Below are 12610 nucleotides of genomic sequence, written 5' to 3' on the forward strand. Positions count from 1 at the left end.
ATAACGCCAGGCATGTCCAAACTATGGCCCGGGGACCGAATGTGGCCCTCAGACAAATTTTTCTTGGCCCTCTGACTTCCAGGTGAATTGGCCCAAATGACCTTGCATCAATTAAAAAATATTTTTTTTATTGCAAGTTTTTGAAAATCTGCCTTGATAAAGCAAATATTTCATATTTAGTGTGTGGGGTTTTAAGGATCTTAGCAGGAATAAAGATTGATGGGTCATTCTAACGTGTTAAACATGCAAATATTTCAATTATTCCCTGTATTGAGCATCAGTCTACAGCCCTCGATCGGCCCTGATGAAAAAAGTTTGGACACCCCTGAATAATACCATTGGTGTCTTTGTTCTAAAAGTCAATTTTGTATGTATTTTAAAGTACATAGTAAATGGTCACATTTTTCTATAGCGCTTTTCCATCTTCAAGGCACTCAAAGCACTTTACAACAAGGAACCACTCACCCACTCACACATTCACACACCAGTGTACGCAGACACTGTGGGCAAGGTGGGTTAAGTGTCTTGCCTAAGGACAAAACAACAGCATTCATCTGTGGGAGCTGGAATCACACCAGCCAACCTGTGGGTCAGTGGATCTGACCAGTCAACCTGTGATGTTTATGTCGAGAGCTGGAATCAAACTGCCAACCTTCAGATCAGTGGGCGAATGCTCTACTGCCGTCCTAGTGCACCAGGATAACAATGATCAAAATACAACTATAATCATTTTTTTGTAGTAGTCATGTTTTGTTGATGAAGCGTTTCGGAGCTTATCAATTCATTAACTTCACAGGTTTAATTGGACTGAATCTATTGTTTTGTGTTTCCTCCACAGATCTGGGTGATGGCGTTCTGTGTGACCTTTGTGTTCACCGTCACCCTGTCCGTGTTCCCCGCCGTCACCGTCGACGTCAGAACGGCTTTTCCAGGGAAATGGGGTAAGAAACTCGTACAAAACCCTCATGAAATACAAAATATATATATAAAAACACATAATAATCTTGTGATGTGTTTTCAGAGCGTTACTTCATCTCGGTGTGCTGCTTTTTGACCTTCAACATAAGCGACTGGCTCGGCAGAACCATCACCACGTTAGTCCAGTGGGTGAGTCCGCAGCTGCACAAAGGAACAGGAACAAAGCAGAACGATGAACTGAACCGATGAGAAGAACCTGCTCCATGAAACAGAAGCAGGAGGATGAAAAGGAAAACTACACACCGGATTTATTCTGAATCTGTGTGTCGTTCGATCATTAGTTTTTCAAAATAAAACCCAAAATAAGAAAACGAAAAAACAACTAAAACTACTAAACCAGGACTGAACCAGGACTAAACCAGGACTAAACTAGGACTGAACCAGGACTAAACCAGGACTAAACTAGGACTAAACCAGGACTGAACCAGGACTGAACCAGGACTAAACTAGGACTGAACCAGGACTGAACGAGGACTAAAACAGGACTGAACAAGGACTGAGTCAGGACTAAAACAGGACTGAGTCAGGACTAAACCAGGACTGAACCAGGACTGAACCAGGACTGAACCAGGACTAAAACAGGACTGAACAAGGACTGAACCAGGTCTAAACTAGGACTAAATCAGGACTGAACCAGGACTGAACCAGGACCAGACTGGGACCGACGCCGGGACCAGACCAGGATCAAACTGTGATTGAGACCGGGACTTTGACCGGGACTTTGACCAGGATTGAGAGACCAGGACTGAAAACGGTTTAGTCCTGGTTCAGTCCGGCCGTTATCCGTTTTTTCCATTTTTTTATTTAAACACAAAATCGAAAACTGAAAAAAACAAATCATTATCTGTTTTTTCATTTTGGTTTTGGAGACAAATAATGAAGAAAAAAAAGTTGTTTTTTCATTTTCTTATTTTTGGGTTTATATTAAAAAAACTAATGAATGATTGAATGACACACGGATTATTTTGACCTCCTGAATTGCTTGTACAATATTCCCCTCCTGGGATAAAGCAAATAGTGCTGAAATACATGGAAAATAATCATGCTCAGACCCTTTTAAAGTTGTGATTATCCATAAAATGCATAAAATAAACCTCGTATGAGTTTTATATAAGAGAGAGACATTTCAGTAAATCAGATCTGACCTCCAGGACAATAATGCAGCTTGTAATGTCCAATACAAACTTTATTCTGTCGTGTTTTTCAGCCGGGTAAAGAGTCCCGCCTGTTCCCCGTGCTGGTGGTGTGTCGCGTGGTCTTCGTGCCGCTCCTGATGCTGTGTAACGTCCAGGAGCGCTCCTTCCTCCCGGTCTTCTTCTCCCACGACGCTGCCTTCACCATCATCATGATCCTGTTCTCCGTGTCCAGCGGATACTTCGTGTGCCTTTCCATGTCCTACGCGCCGCAGTGAGTATCAGGCCGCTCCGGGACGGTGGGAAACCTGTTCTACCGGTGACGGAGGCGCTTTTTTATGTAGGTGCATGCTTGCGTGTGCACACATGAGCTTCTTACTTTTTTCCACGTGTCTGCGTCCCAGTGAGAGTCTCCTGGTTTCTCATCACCAGAAAACAGCGTCTACACGGACACTCACAAAACCAGAGGCCTCGTTTGTAAAGCTCATTTACGCACAAATCATTGCGTAGACGCTCTTTACAGCAACCGTAGGATTTATGAAACTCGTCCTAAATGCCGCGCTTTGCTTATCTCCACATCAGCTCGGACCTGCTGTAAGCTCCACGCAGAGTCTGGAGACACGGGGAAAAGCGACACTCGTGGAGAGGAGCAGAAGTGAACAGAGTCTGAGGAAGAGTTTGATCAGGAAAATATCAGAAAATCCACAGATATAAAATAATTATATTCAGTTTTGTGCATTTAAGCAGAGGTTTGCTGTTTATTGTACTCATTATTCTCCACAATATTATACATTTGAAACTCGATCCTGGTGCAGCGCAGCGTCTCCCACAGTCCACGACCATAGATTTCTATAGAACACAGTCTGTGGCTGTGACCCAACAAAGAGGATGAAATAATCACCAGACCTGAGAGAAAACTCTTCCCTCAGACAGAGCACAGGAGAGATGCTCCAACTTTAATTTCTTCATTTTTGTCTTTATCCACTGAGCACCAAAGTGTCCTGAGTCTGAGCACGACACAAACCCTACTGTCCAACCCTGACCCGAACCCAAAATATTCTCTACATTTTTGTGTAACAGGGAGCTCCTGCAAACGAGAGCTGCTCTCTGACATTAAGGGGTAAGCAGAGTTTGGATGTTCCGTGTGGACTTTTATTGGCAGAATAACAGCGCCTAACTCGTTTTAGTAATTGAATAATTAGAATAGCCACGGCGAGCCTTAGATGGGTGCAGTTAGATGCCTTTGAAACATAAATCATTGTCCATCTATTAGTGCACACAGGAATCAAAATGACACTTTTACAATGGTAATAAGCAAGTTGCAAACAGTTGCAGCGCGAACAGTCCCTCTTTCCGTACGTCGTGCTGCCTGCGCAACAAAACCAGAACTAAACCAGGTCTAAAAACGGCTCTAAAACCAGGACTTAAACAGGATGTAGCCAGGACTTAACCATGCCGCCGGACCGCCCACTGTGCCTTCTCTCATACGCAGCCCAATTACTTTTGCTTCTCCGCGTTTGATAGAGTTTAAGAAAGCAAAGGTTCCCATCCTGCGGGACTTGCGGGCGGGCGCAGGACAAAATATCACAGATGCGGGCAGGAGCGGGACTGCAAATTACAATTCTTTGCGGGCGCGGACCTCTATTGTAAAGTTTAGTCATGTAAATTTTATTGATGCAGAAAAGTTAAATTAATAATCTGCTGCAGTGTCACTTGTTCAACGTTGGGTTTGATCTGCAGTGGATTATGGGATGCCTCAGAGCTCCTTCCTGCTGGAACATGGATCTATTAAAATAATGAACCTCCCAAACTTCCTCTGCTAAAGGAGCTCATGATTCTGGTCATTGCACGGTTACAGAGTTAATGCAAAGATGAGCTTGAGTTGAGTTGTTTTAATTTAATTTTGAATGAAAAGAAGGTAATCTGTATTATTGTTGTATACAGAGATGTTTTTATTAATGTCACAGAAGCACTTTGTTCCTAAATGAACTTTGTGGAATTTGTTTTTACAGTGGATTTGGGGGGGTTATTTTTCCTGTACACATATCGAGATATATATCGTATATCGCCCAGGCCTAAGTGGAATTCAGAAATCCCTTGGCGAGCAACTTGGAGACTCCTGTCCTAGACCCTGTGGCACGTAACACCCGGTGAGTCTCCTGGTTTCTCATAAATATCCAGGAGAATCTGAAATCAGGATACTGCGTCTCTCACATAGACACTCACATAACCAGGATACTCATTAACCCTCACACTCTCCTTGGGGTCACACTGACCCAAAGAATAATTTTTTTTTCTTTCACACTCTCTTGGGGTTGGTCAATCAGACCCAAAAATGTATTTTCAAATAAATTCTTCTTTGGGTCAATGTGACCCCGAGGAGAGCGCGAGGGTTAAAAAAAAACAAAAAAAAACCCCATTAGAACCAGGACACTCGAGGGCATGTTTACGCTCTCACTGAACGCACGCTTGAATAATCGAGTGTTCAAGGCCCCGCCCTCCGTCTCCACGACAACACAAACCAAACGCCAACTACAACCTCTAACTTTTCTTTTTTTCTTTTCTTTTCTTTTCTTTTCTTTCAGAATGGTGCAGCCTAAAGACGCAGAAACGGCCGGAGCGTTGATGACCTTCTTCCTGGCGCTGGGTTTGTCCATCGGGGCGGGGCTCTCGTTCCCTCTCAGATATTTGGTGTAAAAAAAAGAAGAAGAAAAAAAGAAAAAAGAAAGAAAACTATCAAATGAAATGTAAATTAACAAAAAAACGTGGCCAAAATTTCTTAAAATTCGTCAAAATAAGTGTGAAACGGGTTAGATATTTTTGTTATTTATGTTTTTGTATCTCTGTAGTTTCAGGGGCATTTTACAAGTAGAAAAAGGGAGTATTATTATTATTATTATTATTTTATACATTTTAACTATGCTTTAGATTGATTTTGTAGTTCCATTTCTTGTGTTATTACTATGATGAACAAACTGAAGTTATATTTAAAAAAACAAAAACACAAAGACCAGCCTTTGTTATAAAAGTATTGCATTGTTTCATTCCAAGCGGTGTAGCGCCCTCTGCTGGATCGATGCGCAGCGTGACTGAGCAGGACGGACGAGTTCGACGACGGATTTCTGCTGCATGGAGACAATTACGGACTCACAGAAACTTTAAAAAAACATAATGAATATTGTAATTTGTTAATTTTCTAGTTTACTTGAGCAGAGTACTGTATTGTATTTTGAAACGTGCCATGCAATAACTTTTGGATGCATTTTTTTTCGTCGAGTATTTGTATGCAGAGAGCAACGTCGTCGTTTATTTGGTTTGGAGAAGTAGACGGGAGGAGTTTAAAGTTTTAGACAAAACTTTGGAAAATGTTTAACTAATTTATTCTGTTTTACAATGTGCTTTTTTTTATATTAAAATAAGTAACTTATGTGATGACTTCATGACGTTGCCCTGTCGTTCTGCCCCGTTCATTCATTAAGTTCATACTCGGGCCCGAAGTGGTTGAAGTGTCTTGCCAAATGACACAAGATCAGGATGACCAGATGTTCCAGTTTACCCGGGACAGTCCCAGTTTTGAGTCCTGTGTCCCCTGTCCCAGCAGATTTACACAAAACCAATGATTTGTCTCAGTTTTATATAAGAAATTTTCCTATTTTTGAGCTATTTGAGCTAAACCAGGACTATATCCGGTCTATTTCAGGTCTTAACCAGGTCTAAATCAGGACTAAAATAGGGCCAAAACAGGACTATAATGTAAATTCTAAACCAGGACTATACCAGGGCTAAACTAGGGCTAAAATTGAACTCTATTAATTCTAAACCAGGACTAAACTAGGACTGAAATGGGACTAAACCAATTCTAACCTAGGTCTAAACCAGGTCTAAATCAGGACTAAACTAGGACTATTATCAGTTCCAAACCAGAGGAGCATAAATTTCATTTGTTCAGACGGCTCTTGTGTATTTAGTCTCAGATTTTTCTTAGACCCACACGTGAGTCGAGTCTGGACAAACTCTACACGCTTTTCCCACTTATTTTATTTACACCCACTTTTTTTTTTATATATATTTTTAATTCTGAAAACCTGGTCGCCTTCTGCCAGATCAAAAAAAAAAACGAGCTGGACTGGGATTTGAACCTTTGAGCCTTTGTTTGAGTCGTGAGCATCTCTCCTGTCCACTTCTCCAAACTATGAACAAACTACGATTTAAACTACACAAGTGACTTTTGTTTAACACAATTATCAGAGTTTATGATTTAGTTTTCTATGTCCAGATAATTCAACACTTTGACTTCTGAATCGTGTAAACAGATGATATTTTTGTGGGAGTCACAAGCTGCTCATTTCATTCCGTGTTTTACTGCACATAAACAGTTTGTGATTCTGATTTTGAAGTAACGCTCTTAGCTCAAAGAAGGGCTAGTTTTATAGACTCAAACTGAGCCTTAACTTTATTTTTGGGAGGTTTCCGTTGTTTGTTTGTTTTTGGGAGGTTTCTGTTGTACATAGGAGCTGCTCAAGTTGAACTCGTCATCTCATTTTGTCTGTTTTAAAGGGAAGCCTATGCATCAACACGTGTACATGTGTTTGTGCAGAAGTAAATGTTTACTGCAGCACCAAACTGGACTCCAGACTCTTTTTTTTTATTTTATTTGGCCCGAGCCCCGACAGGGACTGGGGCCGATTGCTTTTGATACGACGAGCTCCTGGGCGAACACGACAGGACGTCACATATTTCCACATGGTTTCCAAAATCAATGGATCGTTTTGTTTCATTTATTTATTTGTTTGAGCCAGGTACAACCAAAATTCAAAAACGGTAACAAAATTAAAGCTGCAAGCGGCATCGAACGGCCCTCGCCCAGTGCACGCTGAGCTCGCAAATGCCAGACCCGCAAACAGAAAAATGACATAGGGCCCTGTAACGTAGGTTGACCGTGAGCGGCTTGGGGTTCAGTGAGCAAGGTAAAAAAAACAAATCCAGACACAGACAGGTAGTTGTGGTCCACAGTTTACTTTTGTTTTTTCAATGATTACAAAAGTGCAAGTGCAAAAAGTGCAGGGTGCAAAATGGAGGCAGGCAGCAGTTTCCTCTCCAGCAGCAGAACACAGACTGATGTTTGAAGGCGTCTTTTATGCCGGTCCTACTGATTGGATAAAACCACTATGCTAAAACAGGGATGGTTAAAATTATCATTAGCGTAAAATTAAAACCTAAACCTCCATAAAACAACCCAAAACCCAGATAACTATTAAAACCACCAACTATATACATAAAACCCTAAAACCATTACACCAATTAAATGTTAAAACCCATAAACCAATAAAACACCAAACCTAAAACCCCTGTACAAAATGTTACACGTGGTCCAGCCCGGAACCATAAAAGAGGGAGCTCGTTTCCGGGGGACTCTTTTCACACCTGGACAGAAGATAAAAAGGGGAGGTAAGTAAAAGCAGATCCACCATTCATTAAAACACAATAAAATACACTAAACACATCAACACTTAAAACATTCTAAAACAGATATTGCACCATATTTATTGCACAAAGTCAATTTAAAATGTAATTTGTTATTGTCTCCCTTTTCCTCCAGGGACAAGCAACTTCCAATTAAAGTGCCACTGTGCCTCAGGAATAAAAAATGGTTAAAGGAAAACCAATAAATATTTTTTAAAACCAATTGTGTGCAATTTATTTTGTGATGTGCAAATATGTTAAAAGTGCTGTGTGCAAGGAAAGTGCAGTGTTTTAAAGTGAAGGGTGAAGGTGCTAAGTGTGGTTCTAGGGTAACAAACCAGCCTGTTTGTTACAGGCCCGGTCAAGCAGAAGTAAACAGCCAGACCAAAAATTCAAGTTAATGCATCTGATATAAAAATGTATTGAACAGATACATATGTACTCTAGTTTATGAAACTGTTTACTTTTTTTCTGTACCATTTTTGGTTCTAAAGTTCCATCCGTTTTAAACAGACCATGTATGAAACATGGAACAAAAATTATTTCCCAAATTTCAAAGACCTGAAAATCATGTAAATAAATGGATGTATTTCATCATATCTTGTGTTATTCCATCTTTGAACTTTTGATGAAGGGACATGATTAAAAAAAGTATTTAAAATGATAGAAATTTGCTTGGAAGGACTGACATATTTTATAGAAATAGTTTCCTTTCATTTTGAAGTAATATTAAAGTATTCAGAAGAAAAAAGCGACAAATTATGTAAAATCCTGCACCTTCTACTTGTTTGCACAATTTTCCCTCTGTTACTTTTCCCTCTGTTACCATGACCTTTATTAATAAAAAATCTCATGACTCAAAAAGTAAGAGGTTTTTCAACCTAATCTTGTACCATATGGTAGAAAACTATATGAAGCAAATATTCAAACCAGTTTGTTAAGGATATGTAAGTGAGAACCAAGAGTTATCACTGTTTGGATTTATTGACCAAAAAGTGCTGCATATTTCATTCCCTCCGTTACCGACATGAGTTTTTTAAATTTTTTGTCAACAACTTGAAAGAATATCACAGGTTTAACTTGACCCTGTTGGAGTGTAACTCTTTCCTACATTCTGATACTTTACTTATTTCAATAGTCCCTCTAGTTTCTGAATAAGAGACATTTGAATGTCAAAAATCTGCCTGTTTCCCTCCGTTACTTCTTGACCGGACCCCATAGTGCACCTTTAAATGTTCTTTGCGTCCCCTGCTGGCCAACCATGAAAAAAAATATTTTCATAGTGATGGGCGAATGGAGCCTCGTGAAGCATCGACACCTCAGTCGCAATATTGTCTCAAATGGTTCGACGTGTCTGAGGTCTTGGAGAAACACTGACCTCTAGTGGACAAATTTAACCACTGGCCTCAGGTGTCTCAGCATCGATGAAGTATTGTTAGTGTAAGACAATACTTGTGTGCAGAGCGACACCGTACTTAACAACAACAACAATAATAATGATGATTTAAAATAATATGTAAAGAGCAACATAAACAGCTGCTGTAAATAAGAAAACAGGTGTTTCCTTGTTCGGTGGAATTAGATCAAAGTGATCCCAAACCATGGATCACTTTTTCCCACTTGTAGACGCCGTCGAAAATGAAACAAATGCCAAAAGTCGCCAAAATCACCACTAACGTCACACAATACTCCTCACTACCCAACGTTTTTAAGAAATATTGGTGCATCTTTTATAATGTAGCAGTTTAGCACTCGTCAAACCACAGAAGTGCTCTGAACCAATCGCAGAGCGGAACATTTGCTGAGCCAATGAAACGCTTCGATACACTGAAGCGATCGACACGCAGAGAGAAGCAGTAGGGGGAGGGACACTTCCACACTTCGGTCACGTGAGCGGCTGCTGCGAGACGAGCTCCGAGGCAGTGGCTTCGGAGGAATTTGTTTCAGAAAGAACGAGACGTGCTCCAGAGCTCCGCCTCATTTGCCATGTCACTAGATTTTCAGAAAACATGAGATCCTGGTCTATTTCGAACCTACAAACACTCTAAGTCTACGTTCAGACTGCAGGGCTTAACGCTCAATTCCGATTTTTTTGTGAAATCTGATGTTTTCACGAGGTCGTTCACATTTCCAATTAAATGTGACTTGTATGTGACTCCAGTGTGAACATTAAACGGCCCAAAAGTGTCCCACATGTGACACTGGAGACACGACGACGTCAACCGCAGCGAGCGTCTCTGTGTTTACAGAAGTTGTCCAAACATGGACGCGAGCATCGAGCACCTGGAGATTTTAAAGTTCCTCTCGTACCGGAGCCAGAACATGAACAACTTACTTGTTTTAAGGAGGAGATTGAGAAGGAGAAGGACGAGGTTTTTGGTCGTGGTGTTTTGTGGGGCAGCGGCAGCGACGTCCGTTGAAAGGAACGTGTGGATGTGGAGACGGAGCCAAGAGTGGTGAGTGGTGATGTGCTTCACTTCAGTGACACAGAGTTCATTAACAATTTTCGCCTACTTCAGCGCAGAATAGTGACGTTTGTGTCTTGTTGATAACGTGTAGGTGGATGAATGCACTTTGGCCGTTCAGACTGAAGTCACATGTCAAAAGATCAGATATGTATCAGTTTCAGGAGCACATATCCAAGTGTCCTGGGTCACATTTGAAAAAATCGGATCTGTCATTAAAAGATCAGATACAGGTCACATAGAGGCCAAAAAATCAGATTTGGGTCACTTCAGGCTGCAGTCTGAACGCAGCCTTAGACAGAAACTGGTTCACCCAAAAGGCACAAACGAAGCAATGTGGTTTACTCCGTTCAGTGTGGTGAAGACTGAAGTGAACGCTACATTGGAGAAACTAAACAGCTTCACAAGAGGATGAACCAACACAGACGAGAGAGCAGCAGCGGACCTCAGTCTGCTGTTCATCTCCACTTAAAAGCCACGGGCCGCTCATTTGAGGACAGCGAGGTACAGATTTTAACCAGAGAAAAAATTTGGTTAGAGAGGGGAGTGAAAGAAGACATTTTTGTTAAGAAAGAGGAAAAATGGAGGCCTCAGACACCATCTCTCTCCTATTTACAACTCCATCCTCAAACCTAAATCAAAACAAACAAGAGAACAACAGGTGTAGTCAGGTCAGGTCCAGAGGTGAGGAAGCTCCATTATGACCATGAATTGTTATGTTAATTAGACCCCAAATCCAGTCAATAGGCCGAACTAACTAACAGAAACTGTAAACAAGTGTGTGTGTTAGTTTCAGTGTAGTTTCAGTGTAGTTAGCTCCTCCCTGCAGATATAAGGAAGTGTCCACCAACGTCTGACCAGAACTGAAGAAGCAGCTTGGATGAAATGAGAAACATATTCAACCAAATTAACTGAATTTTCTCCTCGTCATCACGCAACTGTTAGAACTGCAGTGTTGGGAGTGTTACTTTTAAAATGTAATCCCCTACAGATTACAGATTACATACCCCGAAATGTAGTTTGTAACGTAATCTATTAAATTACTTAAAGTGAGTAACGTAATCTGAATACTTTGGATTACTTGATTTGCTGTAGAGAAGCAAAGACGAGGAAATCTTCACATAAGAAGTTTTGTCTGATAAAAGAAAATAAAAAGGCCGAGTCTTTAAAAATATTATTGATAGAAGAGGAGGAGACACGGTCCACGCAGCATGATTTAGTCCTGTTAAATCCTGGTTTAGTCCTGGTTTAGACCTAGTTTAGACCTGGTTTTAGACCTGGGTTTAGTCCTGGTTTAGACCTGGTTTTAGACCTGGGTTTAGACCTGGTTTAGACTTGGTTTAAGTCCTGGTTTAGTCCTGTTAAATCCTGGTTTAGTCCTGGTTTAGACCTAGTTTAGACCTGGTTTAGACTTGGTTTAAGTCCTGGTTTAGTCCTGTTAAATCCTGGTTTAGTCCTGGTTTAGACCTAGTTTAGACCTGGGTTTAGTCCTGGTTTAGACCTGGGTTTAGACCTGGTTTAGACCTGGTTTAGACCTGGGTTTAGACCTGGTTTAGACTTGGTTTAAATCCTGGTTTAGTCCTGGTTTAGTCCTGGTTTAGTCCTGGTTTAGACCTGGTTTAGTCCTGGTTTAGACCTGGTTTAGTCCTGGTTTAGTCCTGGTGTAGACCTGGTTTAGTCCTGGTTTAGACCTGGTTTAGTCCTGGTTTAGTCCTGGTTTAGACCTGGTTTAGTTTCCGGCAATGAGTGGAATTACCAAAAAAAAAAAAAAAAGGGATATAGCCCAAAATGTGAAAACAGGAAAATCCCGCCGTGTAATCCGTTTATTTCAACCAAGTAACTGTAATCCAATGACCACTCACTGAAACAGTAACTGTAACTGAATACAGTTACTCATCATTTGTACTCTGATTACATAACTCCGGTACATGTAATCTATTACTCCCAACACTGTAGAACTGTTATTTCTTCTTGTCGTCTGCACTGAAGTGGAGCAAAGGATCATGGTCTATGTAGTTCCCTCTGTCGTTTTTTATTTAAACTCTTCATTTAAGCAAAGAGACTTGTGATTCGATATGTTGTGATGATCCACGATATTATTATGAGAATTTTGACGATACGATATCACGATATTTCGGTTATTGTTACATCCGTATTAAATATTTTCCAGCCCCAGTAAACATGAGATAAAGAAGAAGAAGAAGAAGTTTTTGTATAATTTGTAACGACAGAATCCCGCTCGCTCATCGTGAACGTCGTGTACGTCGTCCCCAAGCCAGAGAAAGTGTCAGATGCCCTCCCGTACTCATCCCTGTGTGGCAGAAGGCTTCGTTTAGACCCGGTTGAGACCTGGTTTAGACCATATTTAGCCCTCCCCCCGTGTGTCAGGTGCCCTCCCATGCCCACTGTTTCCTGTTTCTTCTAAACCTCCGTCTGTCTCTCTGTGTCATTGTTCAGATTCACCACAAACAGGTACGAACATCACACAGGTCCTGGTTTAGTCCTGGTTTAGTCCTGGTTCAGTCGTGGTTTAGTCCTGGTTTAGTTCTGGTTCAGTCCTGCTTTAGACCT

At 41.0% G+C, this 12610-nt stretch overlaps 1 protein-coding gene across 2 annotated transcripts in view; it reads left to right on the forward strand.

The window, feature by feature from the left end:
* Window positions 1–6734, forward strand: part of LOC110175044 (equilibrative nucleoside transporter 2) — a 66066-nt gene extending 59332 nt beyond the window's left edge. For both annotated transcript variants that reach the window (XM_055156537.1, XM_055156536.1), the window contains exons 10-13: window positions 839–941; window positions 1022–1107; window positions 2186–2385; window positions 4697–6734. In XM_055156537.1, the coding sequence (XP_055012512.1) occupies window positions 839–941; window positions 1022–1107; window positions 2186–2385; window positions 4697–4808 (501 nt within the window). In that variant the 3' untranslated portion in view covers window positions 4809–6734. The remainder of the gene's footprint in view (window positions 1–838; window positions 942–1021; window positions 1108–2185; window positions 2386–4696) is intronic.
* The last annotated feature ends 5876 nt before the right edge of the window (window positions 6735–12610 follow it).

The sequence above is a fragment of the Boleophthalmus pectinirostris genome, unplaced genomic scaffold (genome assembly GCF_026225935.1).
Source record: "Boleophthalmus pectinirostris isolate CB_2022bp ecotype Guang Dong unplaced genomic scaffold, ASM2622593v1 HiC_scaffold_20, whole genome shotgun sequence".
In the NCBI taxonomy this organism is placed as follows: Eukaryota; Metazoa; Chordata; class Actinopteri; order Gobiiformes; family Gobiidae; genus Boleophthalmus; species Boleophthalmus pectinirostris.